Source organism: Ipomoea triloba, chromosome 10 (assembly GCF_003576645.1).
Source record: "Ipomoea triloba cultivar NCNSP0323 chromosome 10, ASM357664v1".
NCBI lineage: Eukaryota > Viridiplantae > Streptophyta > Magnoliopsida > Solanales > Convolvulaceae > Ipomoea > Ipomoea triloba.
In genome coordinates, this window is record NC_044925.1 from 16,371,294 (window position 1) to 16,392,428 (window position 21,135).

The following is a 21,135-nucleotide window of genomic DNA, read 5'->3' on the forward strand; positions in this document are numbered from 1 at the left end:
CGTCGAGCTTGACTCATTCTGAATCGTCGAGTCTTTACTTTTGAATTATTTGTTGGAACGCTTCATCCGGCTCATTCTGAATCGTCGAGCCTGACTCATTCCGAATCGTCGAGTCTTTTTAGATCATTATACCAATAATGGCCTATGCCACAAGGTATAATGGTGGGTGTAGGTTGCCAATGAGTCATGGGTTAAAAAATGATTTGAGCTTTAAAAGTATTGTGTTATGAAATAATGTTGATGCCCGTATAGCTAAAGCTAAAGTTGCTGTTTTGAAGAACCTGGGTATGGTATGATGGAATTATATGACTTCGATACAGTTTGAACATCGTGATTTGCACCTATTAAATTACTATAAAGCTTATTGTTTTTTTAGGTTACTTGATTCGGGGTTGAGAAGAGTATCACTTACTGGGCATTAGCTCATTAATTTTATTTCCTCATGTTTCAGAGTAGTTAAGGAATACAGTTGTGATTAACACGAGCACAAGTGGTGGGGTCTTGAAGGTGGCTTTTGAAACTTGGATGCTTAGTCCTAGTATTGGAGCTTATCATAGATTTTTGCTTGTGTTGGATAATACCTTTGACCCTTTGTATTTTTGATAACCTATTATGCATGGTTTTTGGTGCTTGTGATGTATTTTAGACATACTACTCTTGATTGTGAATATTTAATAGTGGTGAATTGATGAGTTTTTGGGAAGAACTAGTTCTTTACATATTGCCATTTTGGGTTGTGAAATTATTATGTAATCAAGTGTTGTTATGAAGGTTATGAGAAGTATGTATGGTTAGGCTTCGTATTGTTGCAGGTTTTCATGTAACGGTACAGCCGGGTCATGTCCTAGAAGTGGGACGTGACACAAATGCATATGCACTGGTCTATTTTAAGACCACTGCAGACATCGAGAATGTAAATTTGTTTTGATTCCCAACAATTAGCTGAAACTAATGACAAAGAGAAAGTAAATTTTTTAGTTGTTTCCTGGCAATTAAATAAAAGGAGACTTCTTCAATTGTCTATACCAAAATCATTAGATTTTCATTATAAAGTTAAATAAACCTTAATCAAATTTTGTTTGTAGAAATATCAAACAAAAAAAAAAACATATTTTACATATCTAAGCAATATAATATTTCAAAGTTTTAGAATGAAGCCATAAAAATAAGTCTATGAACGCTTTAATTTATGCTTTAAGTATTAAATTAAAACAGAATATAATATATGAAGTTTCATCACTCCCCAGAGTTATCACTTCCCAGGATTATCTGCAGATTGTATAGTATATGATTCCAACGAAACTTTTAATTTGAGGTTTTAAAAAAAACTACAATGATGTAGGTGTAATAATCTATCTTGACCAATATAATCCAACTCAATAATCCTAATATTAAAGACCTTTTTCTTTTATTGGAGTTTGGCTCTTTAATTATATTTGTTGACAAACAGGCCGTCAGTATTGCTATTAATTAATAAGCAACTTTAGCGTCTTCTTTGCTCTAGCTCTCCTCTGCTTCATCTTCATCAGAAGTAAGCTGTGATGAATCAATGAAAACAAATTAGGATATAATGAAACTATATCATGAAGTTTAGAGAAAAATTAAAGGAGCTTATCTGAGAAGGAGAAATGGATAGAGAGAGACCTCCTGCATGTATTGTTTCATTATATTCTCAATGACAACGCAATCGTTTCCAAAGTCTTGCAAGTGTTCTCGGATTTGCTTGGCTGAATTCACCGCTGAAGGAAGGCATCGTGTTAATTCGATTGACTTCAATGTCCAAATGTCTGCAAAGCTGTCTGGGATCTCTCTCAACTGAAAGCAATCGCGAAGGAGTAGCCTCTGAAGAATCGGGAAATTAATATCACTAGCTTTCCAATGCTTGAGATGAGTTGAAAATATTTCAAAATAAATTAAGCTATGGAATACATTCTCCTTTGATAATTCCCACTCCTTGCCTATGCCGGAAGATAATAACCTGAGCACCTTTAGTCTAGGCAACTGGCAAAGAACATTAATTCCCTTCCACTCAAAATTCATAGACCGAAATGACAACTCCACAAGGCTTTTCAAGCCAGCAATCTGGTTATTAATTGAAATCCTTTGTGGAGTCCTATAATCCCATACATTGGCATTAATATGCAGTACCCTAAGCTGCCGTGAAAAGGCAAGGGTGTCAATGCAATCATTGCAAGATCTTCTTTCACCTGTAATTTGCACCTCCTCAAGGTACGGACTTCTTAGAAAGAATTCTATTGTGCAATCACAAGGCTTCAACGCCAGTTTGGAAAGACTTTGAGAATCAGTCTGTTGCTGTCGAAATTTCTTCAAGTTGTTCCTTCCATCATCCGCATAAACACCAAGTGTTTGAAGATTCCAAGCCTTGGATAGTTTTATGATTCTAAAATCTCTAACTACCTGAGGTAAGTATCTCAAATGGACTAGATCCACAATCTTCTTGCACATGCTAGCATCAGTAAAGTAGAAAACTCTCAATACACTGAAACTTTTCAAATGTAAAGATTTCGCCTCCGAAAAACAGAAAATGGACCGACATGTAATAGAAGAAGCAGAATGTAATAATGTACTGGTGTTGTCATCAAAATCTGTTGATTGGATGGTTAGCCAACGGAAACCTTTTAGACAGAAATTGAAACCATTTCCAGCTACCACATGTAGAAGCTTCTCTTTTTCAGCTTGTCTTACACAAAATGCATGCTGTAAACCATGCATCTTAAAGGCCTTAATTTTTCTTCCACAATAACTTCGCTTGCTTTCAAAAATCAGGTTTCTACCCAAAAGTTTCTGTACGCATCTTTCAGCCACTTCATCAAGGCTTTGGTTCTCACACTCCTTTATCAGTCCTTCACTGGCCCATAACCTTGCAAGATCCTTAACATAGATTATTTTCCCTTCTGAAAATACTCCCAAATATAAAAAACAAGCTTTCAAGTGATATGGCAAGTGATTGTAATCCAATGAAAATATTCTTGAGCAAGCTTCAGCAATATTAGTCATAGCAATATTCTCCCACTCACCTGGGTCGACGTTGAAATTGGAAACGACACTTGCTACCATAACAACTGCCAGAGGTAGTCCTCCGCACTTCTCCACAATTGGTCTCGCAATAGTCTCAAGGTTAGCACAATGTGATGTGCCCGTCTTGTGACAAAATAGATCCCAACTCTGGCTTTGATCTAACGGGTGCATTTGATAAAAGGAGTCATTGTCGCGACTAGCATAACGAGTCATCTTTGTAAGGCGAGTAGTCAATAATACTCGGTTACCACAACCACCCTTTGGAATGCATCTTTTGATTGCATTCCATGCCTCCATGCTCCACACATCATCAATCACGAGTAAATACCTATTATTACAATATGTGTGTAAGTACAGTACGTAGATAAAATAAGATAATGAGATAGACTTATAGTTAGTCTAATATTGTAGAGTTTGTATATCATTGTTCAATACGGAGTATTATTTAACCTATATATACTAAACAATCGCCTTATTACTGAGTACATCATTATTGTTATGTCTATTTATATTAGTTGGGCGGAGGCCGGTAAAAAAAGGTCAAATCTAACATCCGGTGGCTAAGGGATTGTCGAGCAGAAGTTGATAATAAAGGGCCTAGGGCCAAGTCCAACACTTAGTGTCTCGAACAATGTGATGGCGATCTACAACAAAATAAAGTTACGTCTTTGCTACTAGCTATAGCTTTGGCGTGAGTGCTAAGTGAGTCTCGACAATAACATTTAAAATTAGTTAGTGCTGAGAAGCCTGAGAGGGAATGTCTAGCACCTATAGGCTATAGCTGGGGATTGTGCTACTACCTATAGCTTCTAGCGTGAGTAGTAAGCCCTTCATCGTACCTTTGACGCGATAAAGCCTTGTGGAGTTGTGCTGAAAGATCCTTATCACTGCCGCTATTATTTGTATAGCCCAATGAGTTAAGAAGATCAAGAAGCATTTGTCTCTCGTTATGATGCTGTGATGCAACAACCCAGGCTCGCACATCAAAATAATTGGAAATTAACCGATCTTCATAAAGTCTTCTTGTTAACATTGTCTTACCAATACCTCCCATACCTCTAATCGAAACAATTGTGCGTCTTGATGAATGGTTCGTTAGCATCGCCTTTATAATCTTAAACTCCTTGTCTCTACCGACCATTTCTGAAACAGGTTGGGTAGAATGAGCTGCAGATATTGGTAGAACATCAACGGTTCCTTGCAGCATGTACTCGTTCTTGATTTTCACCAACTCTTTCTTGACGGCATCAATGTCTTCCATTCCTTGTTGCAGAATAAGACCAAGTTTGAAAGAAGGACTAGGGGCATCAGCATCCCCTTGTGGTGTTCCAATTCCAAATTCCTCTTCTGTTTCATGAAGATGTGCAATTTGGAATTCAATTTCATCTTCCACTCTGAAAGCTACATCTCTCAGCTTTGTTTCCAACTCTTTTATTGCTTCAACACCATCTATTCTGTTCTTATCAAAGAGTTCCATCAGAAATCTAAGCCTTTGATGGAGAGATTGGATCAAGTCTTTGTTGGAAGGGGTGAGGAGTTCCATTTCTTGTAGGATTGGACGAGGCAGAGGTTGCAAGAACTCAAGCTCTAGTGTCCTCATAAGAGAAAGTACAGCCACACAAGCAGCCATTCTTCTCTGTCTCTAGCTCTAGCTCTGTGTTGGTGTAGGTGTAATGTAAATGAGAGAGAGAGAGAGAGAGAGTTGTTAATCTGAGTTTGTTTGAGTGAAGGTTAGCAAAAGGAAGATGAACATGAATTGGGCAATGCCACTAATCTGATTAGTGCAATAATGCCACGCCCACAACTGCTTTTAACGTAACATTGTCAAAAGATTCCATATACGACTCTCTCCAACTTGTTGCATTATTTTATGTTGTTTTAGTGCATGAGGTGTCTTTAGAGTTATACCATACTTTTTTTTTGAAAGGAGAGTTATATCATACTTGCATTATTTCATGTTGTTTTAGTGCATGAGGTGTCTTTAGAGTTATATCATACTTTTTTTTTTTAAAGGAGAGTTATATCATACTTAAATAAAGAGCTGAACGTTTTCAAAAAAAAATAAAGAGCTGAACATATTATTTTTTGTATATTAAAGGAATTTTGAATTCTCAATCTTTTCTAAAGGGAGGGAACGCATGATCATCCATGTCAATCAAGTTGGATAACGTTTTGGATTATTTAATACTCCATACTAGTATAAAATATTTGTAATATTTTAAGTTTATCATTAAAACTAATATGACAAAAACTTGTGTGAGACCGTCTCACAGATTTTTGTCCGTGAGATGACTATGGTTCATGGTTGTAGACAACTGGTGTGTAAGTATTACAGTATTTACCATTGCTAACTATCAATTTTATCATAAATAGTACTAGATATTGTGATAATGACTTTTTCACGGGTCCATCAAGTATCAAATCACAGTATAGAGTTTAGATATCGTTCCACTGGGGATGGCTCTTGTAATGTTAGGAAATGATGATGTATTGTGGAGTTAAGCACAAGCTAAAACTATTCTTATAGAAGCTAGGCCTAACTTTAAAGAGTTTGATTGATATGGTTTAGCAAATGACAAATTAAACAAGTAAACCAAGGACCGAGAGGGTTGATTCAAGCTAAGATGCCAATTATTCTACTTAGGATTAAGGGATTAAAACAAGGCATAGGGTAGTGAGATGCACAAAAATGTCCAAATACCACTCTCGTGGCTATTTGGACTTGCAACCTCACTATGAACTCCACTCTCGTGACAATCCAACCTAAAGTTGCCTAAACAAGAACACAAAGCATAGATTCTTCTTAATACCCAAAATACTCTAGTATTGAGCATTAAGTGTGTGAATGTGTGGCTACTGTACAAGCTCTACTCTCGTAGCAACAAACACATTCCAAATCGTGCATATAAAAGGGATCCAACAATTATACACAATTTCATAACAAATCCAATTCACACAACTAATAACCCTGGAACACCCAAATAATCCCCTTTATGCAATACAACTTATTTAGGCCCCAATAGCAAGAAATCAAACCAAATCCTAGTCCCAAATGATTTAGCTACTCATAATATAATAGATGCAAAATATTAAAGAAGTAAATGAAAGCATAAAGAGAAATCAAAGGAAGAAATCTATACTCTATATTATTATATATAAAAACAATATCCTCCTCCCAAATTTTCCCGCTCAAACTTAGTGGAATTTTAGTAAAATCATTTATTTTGTTAATTTATTAATTAATTATCTATATATATTTATTCATAAAATCAATCAATTGCTAAGAACATACCAATCTCATTCATCTATAATATTATTATGGTAATATGATAATATTGTTAATATTAATTGGTGATATATTGGTAATATATATATATATATATATATATATATATATATATATATATATATATATACATATACATATACATATAGAAGTGTCTGAACAATTTTTCCTGTACAAACATGAGCATTTTGTAAAATTAAACTCAAAATTATTTTAGTAAAATCATTGATTTTATTAATCAACCATATATATTTTCATAAAATTAGCAATCAATTATTGCTACAATTAAAATTAATTACACTTTCCTTTGAGAGGACCCTTTATTTCACAATTTTTGTGCTATATATATCACCATATATTACAGGACAAGCCCAGCTGAATTTATCATTCCATATGACCTGGAGTCTCAAAAAAAAACAATTACTCCATAGGAATGAGATTTAAAATGAGATTTGAAGAGGAAGAAGCTCCTGAGCAGAGGTATGTCACATGTGTTAGCATTGTTGAGGGTGATGTGTTTTTTCTTCATATCAATTCTAGACCAGTAATTAATATTATGAGCGTTATGTGGTGGTTTTTTTTAGGTTTATTGGAACTATTGTTGGCTTTGAAGATCATGATCCCCACAAAGTGGCCGGAATCAAAAATGGAGATATCTAAAGGTAATACCCTTGTGTTTGAAAGGGAGGGGTTTGGTGATACATTTTTATTTGTGATGCCTAAAGTGATATGTATTGCTATCTTTAGGTATAGTGGGATGAAACTTCAACGATTCCAAAAGCCTGATTGGGCGGGTTTCACCTTGAAAAATAGAGCCAACTCTTTCTCATTCTGCACTAAATCCACTCATTTGTACCAAGTTTTCCCCCCAAAATTTAGAGCCATTTATTATAAATTAATTTCTCTTAAATAATCATACTTTACTATGTGTTTATGTTTATTGCTTATAATGTTATTTATAAACAAGAAAATTGCAAACTTTATTTTCAAAATTATGATTAAATAATAATTATAGTCTCCAATTATCCAGTATAATAATAATAATAATAATAATAATAATAATAATAATAATAATAATGTTATTACCTTAATTGCTTTACTTTCTAAATTTTTGTAATGTCAACCATTTAGACAAAAATATTATTTAGAATTAATAATAATAATATTATATATATATATATATATATATTATTGGACCATTATTTAATAATAATAATAATAGTAGTAGTAGTAATAGTAATAATAATAATAATAATAATAATAATAATCTATACCATCTATACTATATACAAAAGCAATATTCTCTTCCAAAATTTTCCGCCCAAACGTAGGGGCATTTTAGTAATATGGTAATTATTATTATAAAATAATACTAATTATAATTGATTATAATTAATTATTAGTAATTATGGTAATTATATTATGATAGAAATATTTCACAATAATATTTTACATCATCAATTAAAAATGGAATGGAAATTAGGTAAATTGGAAAATGAAATGAATATTAATAATTGATTGAAAATTAAAAATAGAAAAGAGAACAGAAATTTTGTCAATTGGAAAAGGAAATGAATATTAATAATTGACTAGAAATTTAAAAAAAAATATCCATAATTAATTAAAACGGAAAAGGAATGATCAAATCATTGCATTTTAATTTTTCACAGTGATATTACACAGTAGAATAAATCAAATCACAATTAAATTGTAAATCTTTCACAAATTTGAACAATGGAACGGAAATTAAAAATGAAACGGAAATATCAATAGTAAAAGTAAATTAAAAATGGAAAGGAAATATTTCAATAATTTTTTTTGGGTTAACCCAGGGTCTCCATCGTCGGGCACAATGGCTAATCCATCGCTGGATTGTAGGCACCTCTATTTGGTGGGACAGCTGACATGGAGATTTAAGGCTGTTCCATACCAGAAGTCTAGGATCGAACCCTTGACCTTTGGAAAGGAAATATTTCAATAATAATTTTAAATTTTAAACAATAGTAAAGGTAAATTAAAAATGTAATGAAAATATTTCAATAATAATATTCGACATCATTAATTAAAAATAGAACATAAATTCGGTAAAAATACCAGTGGATCTATTATTCTAATTGACTAATTAATTGAAAATAAAAAAAAAGAAATGAATATTAATAATTGACTGAAAATAAAAAATATCCATAATTGACTAAAATGAAAAAGGAAATGGTCAGATCATTGCATTTTAATTAAAAAGGAAAACATTCTACATCATCAATAATAAAGGCATATTTTAAACAATATTAAAGGTAAATTAAAAAAGGAACGAAAATTAAAAATGAAACGGAAATATTTCAATAATAATATTCTACATCATCAATTAAAAATGGAACGGAAATTAGGTAAATATTACTACGTAATTCTTTTCATTTTCATAGATAAGGTTGCCTAATATTAATTTAAAAATGCTGGAGACGTCTGTTTATTTTTAATTTTATTATTATTATTATTATTATTATTATTATTTAATTATTTTAATTAAAATTATTTTAAAATTAGTAACCGCCATGCCATCACAATTGTAGGTAAACAGGTCAATTTGGACTTTTTTTTATTTTTGAAAACATGTCAATTTATACTTAATTGCATGAGTTTATGTAGTTCATGGATCCAATTGCATTCTTTTTTAGTTCGATTGCCTAAGTGCAGTTTTGTGTATAGTTCAGTGGTTTATTTGACCCTTATTCCAATAAAAAATGATATTACTAATTGATTTAAAATGCAAAAAGATCATAATCTATATTCTATACTATATATAAAAGTAAAATCCTACTATTTCATTCCCCGCCCAAACTTTTGTAGTCAACTAATTAAATATTTTATTGGTCAAATAATTAATAAAGCTTATTTGTTAAGAAAATGTAAAATAGAAATTAACTAATATCTATTAATTGATAATATGTATACTCACGTATCAACACTATTAATAAAAGTAAAATCATTTATCGGAAAAATAAGAGGATATTACTAATTGACTGAAAATTATTTAAAAACTTTAATAATTAATTATACTTTCCTTTTGAAAACTCTAAGTTATTTAAACTTTAAAAAAATTTAATTGAACATGGGTTGTTAGATTTTTATAATAATCAAAATTAATTCATTCAAATATGGAGGAGGAAGATAAAACTAAATGCAATATGGTGAAAATGAATATACTTAAAGTATAAAAGTATAATTACACATATATTAGTCTAATTGACTAATAATAATTGCCTAATAATTATTATGGTAATTAATCTAAGCATTGGTCGTCGAATTTATTTTGATAATAATTATAATTAATTTATTTCTCATTTTCTCATATTTATTTTTGTAATAATATAATTATATAAGCCATATTACTTATAGATCTTTTTTAAGCTAATTTTAGACAAATAAGTCATATATTATTCAATTAATTGAGTAATACTTTTGTACTAATCTTATAATTAAATAAATGTACACATTCAATATTAGAAGTTTTTATAATTTCATCTTTATTTTTATTATCTCAATATATAATAAAAAAAATTATCATGCACGGGTAATAGGATAATTATTTGTTCTAATTCAAGCTAGGAAAACATCAGAAAACATAATTGATCCAATCAATTTCATCAATTGCGCTATATAATAATATTCGATGTTATAATATATATAATTGTATATTGATCCAAATATTCTTTAAATATTATAACAAATCCATTCCGTGCAACGCACGGGCGAAAATACTAGTAGATAAGAAAAACTTCTCTATTGAGCTTTTGAATCCAACCTTTGCTATGTTCTTGATGCTTGGAAGTGAATGGAAACTAGTATTCTACCCTATTCTATGCTATTCTAAACAAACCATAGCTAGGAAATAAAGATGAAATGAGAGATGTCTTTTTAGTGCGGAGAAATCAGTTTTTAAATGGCCAAAACGCGCTGTCAAAATATTGCAGGGGGCTGGCTACGACCATGGCCAGACTAGCTACAGGGCAATTCTGCCCTGTGGCCACGGGCGTGGCTACCAATCAGTGTATTTTGCATGGTCGCCTCGAGCGTTGACACGCCATGGCACGCCGGGTGGGTCTTCGATCTCTTCGGTGGTCAGTTTGATGCTCTCCTCGGCTGCATGTCATGCCACGATCCATCCCAAAATATCAAATGCTCTCAACATCATTACTTTGATCGTCCATTAATGCTCTCATGTTAAGGCGACACCAAAAACTTGACCAAACACTTCATAAAACTCTTCAAAACATGATTTCTATATCAAATCACCTAACACAAGCAATAATTCCATAAGTGTCCAAAATGATTCCAAAATATAATGAGTAACAAGCAAAAAGTACCAAAACGTGCAAGAAAAAGCAATGGTTTAAGACATTCATCATATTGTCCCGCGCGATGCACGATCTAAACTTATATAATTAAATATAAAGTAGTGTTATAACATTCATAATAAAATAAAGAGAATTGGATGGTGCGTATCTCTTATTGTCAATGAAGGATAATGTGGTAGTTGATGCTTTAACAAAGGTAGTGATCAACTGCAGTTGTGACTTGATTGAGTTTGTACCGCCTCCAGTTCATATTTTAGGGGATCTTGTGAATGATAGAGGCGTTGCTTGTGTGTTCTTTCCTGTTTATAAGCCGTTAATTAACATATAAATATGCTTTAATTGTACTAATTTCTAAGTGAATATTATGTGTTTGTGCAAGAATTAAGTGTTTTTCAGGTATTTACAGATCAATCATTGGAAACCGGGACCTAGGCATGAGGAAGCGTAAAATGAAGACGAATTGGGATGAATTCAAGGCAAAAATTAGTCAAGAATAAAGGGTCAAAAGCATAGCAAAGTTCAATGGAGAATTGGAGCAAAGGAGAAGTCAGAAAACGCCACCGGGAGGGTGTCACGCTGGAGGTCACGCTGTGACCTGCAGCGTGACATCGTAGTTAGCTTTTAGATGGTCTGTGTCACGCTGCTGGTCACGCCGTGACCCACAGCGTGACCAGCCACCATCTGAAAGTGACCTGAGTGGTCACGATGAAGGTCACGCCGTGACCTCCATCGTGACCTACAGGCCACTTTGCGGATTCAAGGCGTCACGCTGCAGGTCATGCCGTGACGTGCAGCGTGACGGCCTGGAACCCGCAAGGCTTAAAGTCTGGTCACGATGGAGGTCACGGTGTGACCTCCATCGTGACCAGGCATCCTGGAAGTAGTTTATTTGGCGCAATTTCATTAGTATAAATAGGGTTAGGCTTTATTTTGAACTTATCTTTCAATTTTTCTAAGTCTTCTTTAGGTTTTCTCTCCACAAACACATTAGATTATCTATCCATTGCAATTACATTAGATTTGAAGAAGATTTAGAAAAGAACTATCCATTGTAATTATCAATTTCACTACAATTTCATATTCAAACATTATTTATTCATTCAAGTAAGAGATCAACTTCTTCTTTCAATTCTTAAATTTCTTTTGCATTTAACTTCATTGCCTATTATTCCAATTGTTTTAGTTTATAATTTTATTATGAATTGTTAAATACTTTAGGGATTTAAATTGAATTGCCTTGTATGAATGCTTACATGAATTAAATTGTTTAATCTAGGTTTTTCATTGCCTTTAGAATGAATGTGGTTGTGATATTAGGGAATTACTTGACTATTGTTTGATTATGGCCAAATTATGCAAGAGATGTATGGAATTGGAGTTTCACCTATGAGAATAGGGATTCACCATAGCCAACCCTTTCACAATTCTAACTTGCCCTTGAGAAATGGAAGTTGGAAGGGATTATGCACACAATGTGTTTGATTAAATACCTCATCTAGTCTAATTGCTATGAAAATGGGATTAGAACTTTGGTGGTAACCAATGTCCACGAGAGTGGCATTGGCATTGACTTGATTCCCTCATTTCATTGTTAAGCGTTGATTAGCCTAGAACCTAAGAACACTAGAGAAGCATTTGTGCATTGCCTTTTGATTTAAATCCTCTTCTTTATCATTGTTTATTTCCCAAATTAATTGCTTGATTTATAATTATCTCATGCAAACGAATTCATCATTTTGGTTAGCTTTCAAACACTTGATGAACTTGTGTTTAATCACTTGATACTCGAATCCCTCATAGCCATTCCCGGAGGACGACACTCACTAATTAAACCAGTAAAAATACAACTTTCAACTGTTAATTAAGCTAGGCTTTGTCCTGGCTCGGGCTTTTCCCTTCCTTCATTTCAAAAAAAATAAAGAAAAAGAAAAAAAAAGAGAAAGAAAATAATAATAATATAATATAGTTTACGAAAATATGTGCAATTACTAACAAAACTTAATGTTTGATTCTATGTTATTACTGAAAATATAAATTACAAATTATTAAAAATCCATGTGTAAACTAAATTAGTAATAGAAGTACAAAATCTTTCGAGTTCACCACAAATTAAGATTTTGAGCCCGTCTGGATTACTCATTCTTGATGCAACCACATGCCCACATATAATTGACTACGAACAAAAACTTGTTTCTATAATAGCAAGCCAACATTCGATAGTGTTTGACATTTGACTTTTGTTGATGGTCATTGCATAGGAAAACATCAATGAAAATTGTCTTATGTTAAACTTGAATGACAGTCTTGGGTCTGATAGAGTGATAGTCATTCAAGCTATTTGTACATTGGTGTCAGCATTTGTCCTTACCAATATGCGTGTTATTATAACATGGTCAGCTAATATCATTACAATCAACCGAGTACCATTGCAAATGCCAAGGGTGTAGTCAATATTTCTCATTAACATTAAAGTATATGATATTTAACAAATGATGTAAATATGTTATTCGATATAATTTCATACTTTACTAAAAATTCTTTAGTTGATTAATAATTGTACACAAAATTAGCATTATTATAGACTTAAAAAAATAATCAAAAAGTAACATTTAATTTAAAATAGTTAAATAAGACATCTAACCAACATTGCAGAATAAAATTTAGTGTGCCAACTATTAATTTGATTCTATATGCAATATGGAAGGTAAATATAATGAATATATAAAGTTAGTATATATTGTGTTTTTGAACCTGTAATATATCAATCGGAATTGATAAATATAAATAAAATATGAAAGGTACTAATATTCTATATACTTATATTCCCAGTATTTTAACAGATATCTTCATAATCAATATTGTGTTTTTGATCCATGTAATAATATATCAATAGAAATTGTTAAATGGAAATAAAATATGGAAGGTACTAATATTCTATATACTAAAATTAAGTTGAATACTATAAATAAATAAATAAATAATTGTGTGTGTGTGTGTGTTTGTATAGTAATTTGATTGTGTACGAATATAAAATAAACAATTACACAAGCCGTAACTGAATTACATTATATAATAACTGTAATTTTGTTTGAATGGAAATAAAATATGGACGGTACTAATATTCTAGCTATATACTAAAATTACCACCGTTTTGCATTTAAGGTGTTCACTTAAATAATTTAAGGTACTAATATTCTATATACTAAAATTCTGCAGTTGATTAATATAATTGCACACAAAATTTGCATTATTATAGACATTAAAAAAAACAGTCAAAAAGTAACATTTAATTTGAAATAGTTAAATAAGATATCTTAACCAACATTGTAGAATAAAATTTATGAGTGTCAAATATTCATTCACACTAATATCGATTCAATATTGATATTAATATTTATTAATAATACTATTACAATTTATTTTGTGATATTAACATTTATTAATAAGACCATTACAATTTATTTTGGATTACAAAAACTATTTCAACACGGGTGATATGTTTACTATTTTAAATTAACACTCAAATAACTTTTTTTAAGAAACCAATATAATACCACAATTAGCTCATTGTAGTTATTTTATAACTTCATTTTTTTAGTTTTTATTTTTTCATTGCAAATGAACTTTTGTCATTACAAACTTTTTATAACTTAATGAAAATTAGCATAAAAATTAAACATATTTTGTTTTTTTTTTTTGGAAAAAATAAAGTTCTAATTTCTTTTATGACAACATGTATAATATATAATTTTCTAATCTTATAACAAATAAAATCTAAAATGAGCGGGAAAATGACATTTTTGTTTTAATATATATTGATGAGAAGATGACAATTTCTTTTCTAACTTTTCTTTATTTTTATTTTAATATGAATCTTATATCTCTTTTTGTTATGAAAATATTTGTGCTTGATATATTGCTTCGTAATAATTAGAATTTGACTTGTATTTATTTGTGTATTTTGTATACATACATTTATTATATATTCTGCCATTTTTATTGTGGTTATGTATGTTTTTATATTATGGTCATTGCATTTATACATAAATAAGTAATGACTTTATTTGGTAAACTTTATATATATACATATACCGAATTTAAGGTATTTACTTAAATATGATTTAATTTTGTTAAGTATTGTAATCTTATTTGACTGATTTAAAATTTCAAACTAATTTTTTTTGTCTAAAATGAGAGGGAAAATGTCACGTCTGTTTATATATATATATATATATATATACATATATATATATACATATATATACACATTAAACATTAGAGTTATAAGTTAGTTATTTTTTAAAATACAAATATCCAATTTATAAAAATATTTTACATTATTATTATTATTATTATTTACTATATTAAAATTTAAATAAATTTAAAATTTTAATACAAAATACTAATATTGTGCACCTATTTTTTGCGTATCGCGCATAAGAAAAACTAGTATAAACATAAATGTGCAATCCAACTATCAGCTTAGACTTTTAGTTGGATGGAGCACATGCTTCAATTTAGTATCAGAGCCGCCCATCAAACTCTGAGGCTTGAATCAAATGCCCTCCAAAGGCACATGTTGCTTGGAGCCCATCAAACTCTGAGGCCTGAATCAAATGCCCTCCAAAGGCTTTGGGAATATCCTCATGTATTTTCAGATAACAGATTATGTACTTATAAATAAATTGAATGTATATAATATATTAATTGAAAATACATAATATGTTAATTAAATTATCTGCATGTATATAATATGTTAACGACTTGTACATTATTTGTTTTTTTTTTTTGAATAATAGATATATAATTATTGATTGAAGATGTATAATATGTGAACGCGGATTCTTATTTCCCTTTCTCTTTCTTATTATTATCTGTTTCTTTTTTATGGTCTTGGTAATATATTAACTATAAAGATGCATAATATCTTGGTGAAACTACATACAATTTGGACCACACAGCAACATCTTCTTTTATTACGGAGTAATTGTTTCTAAAAGTTGACTTTATCTAGATTCTAGATGTAGCTAGTCAGTTAGATCTAACATAGGGAACAGCAAAATCACTGCTTAAACAATTATACAAAAATGTCAATCAAGAATATTTTTAGAGATATAAGCACATGGCTAACTAATTGGCTGTTGGATAGAAAATTTGTTTATATATATATATATATATATATATATATATATATATATATATATATATATTTTGGTTCAGGTGCGGCCGTGCTCTCCCGTGCGACCGTGCGGTCACACACCACTCAATGTTACAAAATACACAACTTAATGTTAAGAAACACACCACAATGTTAAGAAACATACCACAATGCATATTTGTGTGTTGTGTTTCTTAACATTGAGTGGTGTGAACCGCACGGGAGAGCACGGCCGCACCTGAACCTGACCCTATATATATATATATATATATATATATATATATGAGTTTCCGTGCAATAGACCTTCTTAGGTGCAGTTGTACAGTTACTTAAGTGTGTAATTTTTCGTTTTAAGGTGCGTGATTTTATTTCTTAAAGTATATTATTATTTTTCTTCTTAAAGTGCGTGATTTGTATGCTTAAGGTGCGTGAGTTGTTAAAACTTAAGGTGCGCCATTTTAAAATCTTAGATGTGTGGTTTGTGTTCTTAAGGTGCATGTTTTGTGTACTTAAGGTGCATTGTTTGTGTACTTAAGGTGTGTCCGCCTAAAGCTTTAGATGCACATGATTTGTGTTCTTAAGATGCTTTGTGTACTCAAGTTGCGCCATTTTAATGCCTAAGGTGCGTCAACCGTACAACTGCATGGCCGGGAACCCTTCCCTGCACCTGAACAATATAAATTTGAGAAAAATAAAATATTTACCGTAATTATTCCTTACTATTCCAAACTTAATTAAATAATAAAATTAATATTTATAGTAATTTTTTCATCAACTACTAAACAATGAAATAAATCTTTCTGGTAATTTTTTTTCCATTAAATTTTAATTACATTTCTTTTTAAATATTTGTCGTAAACCAAATAAGCCATTATACATACTGTTCATTTAATTTCAATAGGTATAGAATATTGAATCAGAAAAAACAAATACGGAGTATCAAATATCGTGCAAATAAATAAATGATAAGTTGTGAGTAATCAATATGAGTACATGGCTAGCTAATTGGTAAGATTGTAAGCTATCCATTAAATAATAAGTTGTGAGTAATCAAAAATATTTTTAGAGATATGACCACATGGCTAGGTAAGGCAAATACTATGATCCACATGTCTTATTATAAAGTAGATTACGATGATCGATCAAACTATATAATTAATCTTCTTTTTTTTTCACTACACGAACTATGTACAGAATAAAGTCTTAGAAATAATTTTAAAATTATTTTTAAAGGCAAATTAATAATAGACTCGTTTCTGTATTTTTGCCACTGTGTTTTGCATCACTTACAATTGCAAGGGTTTCATATGCAATTATCTCCGTAGTTGCACTTATTCTCAATTAATTAACTGATGTAATCCTTAACCCCCTGCAAATAAAAAAAAAATCTTGAAATTAAAACTCCATAAAGATATTTACATTTTCATGGGTGCAACACCAAGAACCAGGGTCTCAGTGGTAGCGACAGCCTCAGAGCACAAGTCTGGGTACATTTTTCACCTGACAATAATTAACACATTAGTTTTGCTTCACAAATTAAAATTATTATTTCTTATTAGTTGGTGGAAGAAAAGAATGAGAGAGTCACCAAAGCTATGATTTCATAGTAAACGAACGAAAAGAAAAAGGAGATAGTGCAAATCACTTGATAGGAATATTTTGTCCTCATAGAACAACATTAATTACCTTATGCAAAAATATGTATAAATATTTTTGTTATCTTATTATAATAAAATATATAATTATAATTTTTGTAATTATTTATGATATTGTAATTTATAAATTATAATATTTTAATTTAAAAATCACTATATATCACTTTTTTTTTTATCATTATCCTGTATTTATACACATTATTTCTTACTATTCTAAATTTAGCCAAACAATAAAATCAATATTTTCAATAATTTCTTTTTCACCCATCACCAAACAATGAAATCAATCTTCTTGATTTCTTTTCCATAAAATTTCAATTACATTTCTAATTAAATATTTTTCTAATTATGCAATTTATTATTTATTTATGAAATTTCAATTACATTTCTAATTATGTATACTTGTGACTTGTCATCACTTAAATTTCAATTATATTTCTAATTATGCAACTTATTATTTATTTATGAAATTTCAATTACATTTCTAATTATGCATACTTGTCATCACTTATAATCGCAAGGGTTTCATGTGCAATCAGCAATTGTCCCCGTACTTACACCCATTCTTAGTTGCAACTGCCTCCCATCAGAGATCTCTCCAAGTTGCTGCAAAATACAAGCATTTCATTAAGCACTAAAATCCTTAACCCTGCAAAATATGATTTCTTATTGGGCTGTGGAAGAAATGAATGAGAGAGTCACCACCGCTATGATTTCATAGTGAACAAGAAGAGGGAGACATTGCAAAATGAAGAACTATGATTTCTTTAGTCACCAACCTATTGTATTTATAGGTGAAAAATGTGAGAATTATAAATTTGTATGATTTTTCAAAACGAAAATGTAATCATTTATTTAAATCCATTAAATACTAATCCTAAATAACACTTTTGTCTACTGATGTCGATATTACTAATGAGAATATTGATTAACCGTTAATTACACGAGGAAGTGTTTACAGATAATAACACAGTAATCCTACTCTACATAATAAGCTAAAGACTAGAAGACTATCCAACAGATAATACTCAGTCTAACACACCCCCTCAAGCGCAAGGTTAGAGAGCTACAACATTGAGCTTATCCCGTAGAGCGGAGAAGCGAGCTGTCGGGAGCGGCTTGGTGAAGATATCTGCCAACTGATCCTTCGTAGACACAAAATTAACCTGGAAATCCCCTGCCGCGACCTTGTCACGAACAAAGTGATAATCTATTTCAACATGCTTGGTCCTCGCATGGAACACTGGATTAGCGCACATGTAGGTAGCACCGAGATTATCACACCATAACGTTACTGGCCGAACCGAATGTAAACCCAGTTCTTTCAACAACGAGACAACCCATGTAACCTCCGCAGATACGTCAGCCAGCCCTTTATACTCAGCTTAGGTCGAGGAGCGAGCCACTATGCGCTGCTTTCGGGACACCCACGACACCAGGTTAGAACCGAGGAAGACGGCATACCCACTCGTAGACTTGCGATTAGTCGGACACCCGGCCTAGTCTGAGTCTAAGAAAGCGTGAATATCAGCAGAGAGGGACGTGGTCATGCGAAGTCCGTAGTCCATCGTGCCCTTAACATACCTTAAGACTCGTTTCAGAAGACCCCAATGCTCAATCGTAGGGGCATGCATAAATTGACACAAGCGATTTACCGAATAAGATAAGTCCGGGCGTGTTATAGTCAAATACTGGAGAGCCCCTGCCAATCGTCGATACTGTGTCGGATTGCCAAAAATATCATCGGTCTGTGTGACTGCCTGTGTGACGAACGCGGGTGTTGTAAGGGGCTTACAATCAGTCATTCCAGCTCGCTTTAACAAGTCACCCATATAGCGGCGTTGAGACAAAATGAAACCTCCGTGAGCTATTATTGTTTCAATACCAAGGAAGAAACCCAGTGCCCCTAGATCCCGTATCTTAAAAGCGGCGGACAGTCGTTGCAACATGGTGTCAATCAGCGCAGGATCATCCCCTATCATAATAATGTCGTCAATGTAGACAAGTAAAAACACCTTGGAAGAGCCAGTTGAGTAGTGAAAAAGAGATACATCCGTTTTTGAAGCCGAGAAACCTATGGTAAGTAAAAATTCATGCAGTCTTTTGAACCACGCTCGGGGAGCTTGTTTGAGACCACACGGGGAACGTTGCAGGTGGCATACGTGGTCGGGGTGAGCCGGATCCTCGTAACCGGGGGGCTGCCTCATAAACACGGTTTCGGCAGTCGGACTGTTGCCGAAGTGTCCACCCTCGTGAGACTGCAAAGGCAAATAACAGTCGGACTGTTGTCGGTTTGACAACGGACTGAATGTGTCAAAAAAGTCCTCGCAGGCTACTTGGTTGAACCCCTTGGCTACCAGCCGCGCCTTGAAGCGCTCGACAGTCCCATCTGCCTTGCATTTGGTTCTATACACCCACTTGCAACCAATAATGTTCATCCCAGGTTTCGATGGAACAAGAGTCTAGGTGCTATTATGAAGCAGGGCATTAAATTCCTGATCCATGGCTTCTCGTCATTGCGGGTGGCCAACGGCTTGTGTGTAACAGGTGGGATCCGAAGTTTCTGCAGCCACAGTTAGTGCATGGAATGGTTCATTCGTGCCTTTAGTCATATGACGGAGGCGCATATTGTGACTCCGAGGCTGTGGCTTAGCCGCAACGCGGCGCTTGGTGGGTCTTGTTGTAGTAGCAATTACTGATGCAGGTGTCGACACGGGAGAAATCGGGGCTGAAGATGCACGGACCGGGATCACTAGACTTGAACCCCACGGCTTAGTTAACCTCTCGAGTTGTACTAGTTCCTGCAAAGGAGTAGCAAAAAGAAAGACCAACTCATCAAAGTGGACATGCCGGCAGATAAAGGTTTTCCCGGTATTTAAATTTAAAGAACGATACCCTCGGAAAGACGTCGGATAGCCTAGCAATACACATGGGGCTGACCGAAACTCTATTTTTTGACGATTATAGGGTCGTAGGTACGGAAAACACAGGCACCCGAATACCCGGAGTGACGTGTATGTAGGTGGTGTTTTAAACAGTCTATAAAAAGGAGTGTCAAACTGTAACACCGAAGATAGTAGCCTGTTTATAAGGTACGTGGCTGTTTCAAAGGCTGAATCCTAGTGTTTTAAAGGAACTGACCCCTCAGCGAGTAGAGCGAGCCTAGTGATAAGTGCATATTTGATCATATTTTTACCCCATATTTAAATCTATATTTACCACTTAATATTAATATTATGTTCATAATGGATCATATAGTTGTTGAAATTCATATATAATTGAACATAATATTAATATTAGGAACTTTGTCTTATAATATTTGTTAATTAGATGATTTAATCCTAATCTTATTGTTAATTAGGCAAAGTGGCGTGAATAATGAAGTGGTAGGTGGATAATGTGTTGTGAAGCACCCGGTTTCAACGATGTGTCGATTCCAGCGTTCTACTAGGCCGTTTTGTTCATGGGTATAGGCACACGACTGTCTGTGCACAATCCCTAAAGATTTAAACAGAGTTTGTAAATGGCGATATTCGCCCCCCAAATCAGTCTGAATTGCCTTGATAGAACGTGAAAACAAACGTTCTACCATGGCCCGAAAATCATCAAAGGCTTTATATATATATCAGATTTTACACGCAATGG

General features: G+C 32.5%; 2 protein-coding genes across 2 annotated transcripts; both read right to left on the reverse strand.

The window, feature by feature from the left end:
* Positions 1 to 1,500: 1,500 nt before the first annotated feature.
* LOC116033209 (putative late blight resistance protein homolog R1A-10) lies at positions 1,501 to 3,252 on the reverse strand. Its single transcript, XM_031275967.1, has 3 exons — positions 1,930 to 3,252; positions 1,645 to 1,842; positions 1,501 to 1,536 (listed from the first exon to the last, which is right to left on the reverse strand). The coding sequence occupies exons 1-3, from the start codon at positions 3,250 to 3,252 to the stop codon at positions 1,501 to 1,503; spliced, it is 1,557 nt and encodes a 518-aa protein (XP_031131827.1).
* Positions 3,253 to 3,835: 583 nt separating this feature from the next.
* LOC116033210 (disease resistance protein RPP13-like) lies at positions 3,836 to 4,669 on the reverse strand. The gene has a single exon (XM_031275968.1). The coding sequence runs from the start codon at positions 4,667 to 4,669 to the stop codon at positions 3,836 to 3,838; it is 834 nt and encodes a 277-aa protein (XP_031131828.1).
* Between the last annotated feature and the right edge of the window lie 16,466 nt (positions 4,670 to 21,135).

What these genes read in the sequence shown, in the direction of transcription:
- LOC116033209 (XM_031275967.1), bottom strand. Translation starts at nt 3,252, where the DNA reads ATGACTCGTTATGCTAGTCGCGACAATGACTCCTTTTATCAAATGCAC. An exon ending in GGGAATTATCAAAGGAGAAT is followed by an intron (nt 1,843 to 1,929) that starts GTATTCCATAGC and finishes CCGATTCTTCAG; the next exon opens with AGGCTACTCCTTCGCGATTG. An exon ending in TGAAACAATACATGCAGGAG is followed by an intron (nt 1,537 to 1,644) that starts GTCTCTCTCTAT and finishes GATTCATCACAG; the next exon opens with CTTACTTCTGATGAAGATGA.
- LOC116033210 (XM_031275968.1), bottom strand. Translation starts at nt 4,669, where the DNA reads ATGGCTGCTTGTGTGGCTGTACTTTCTCTTATGAGGACACTAGAGCTT.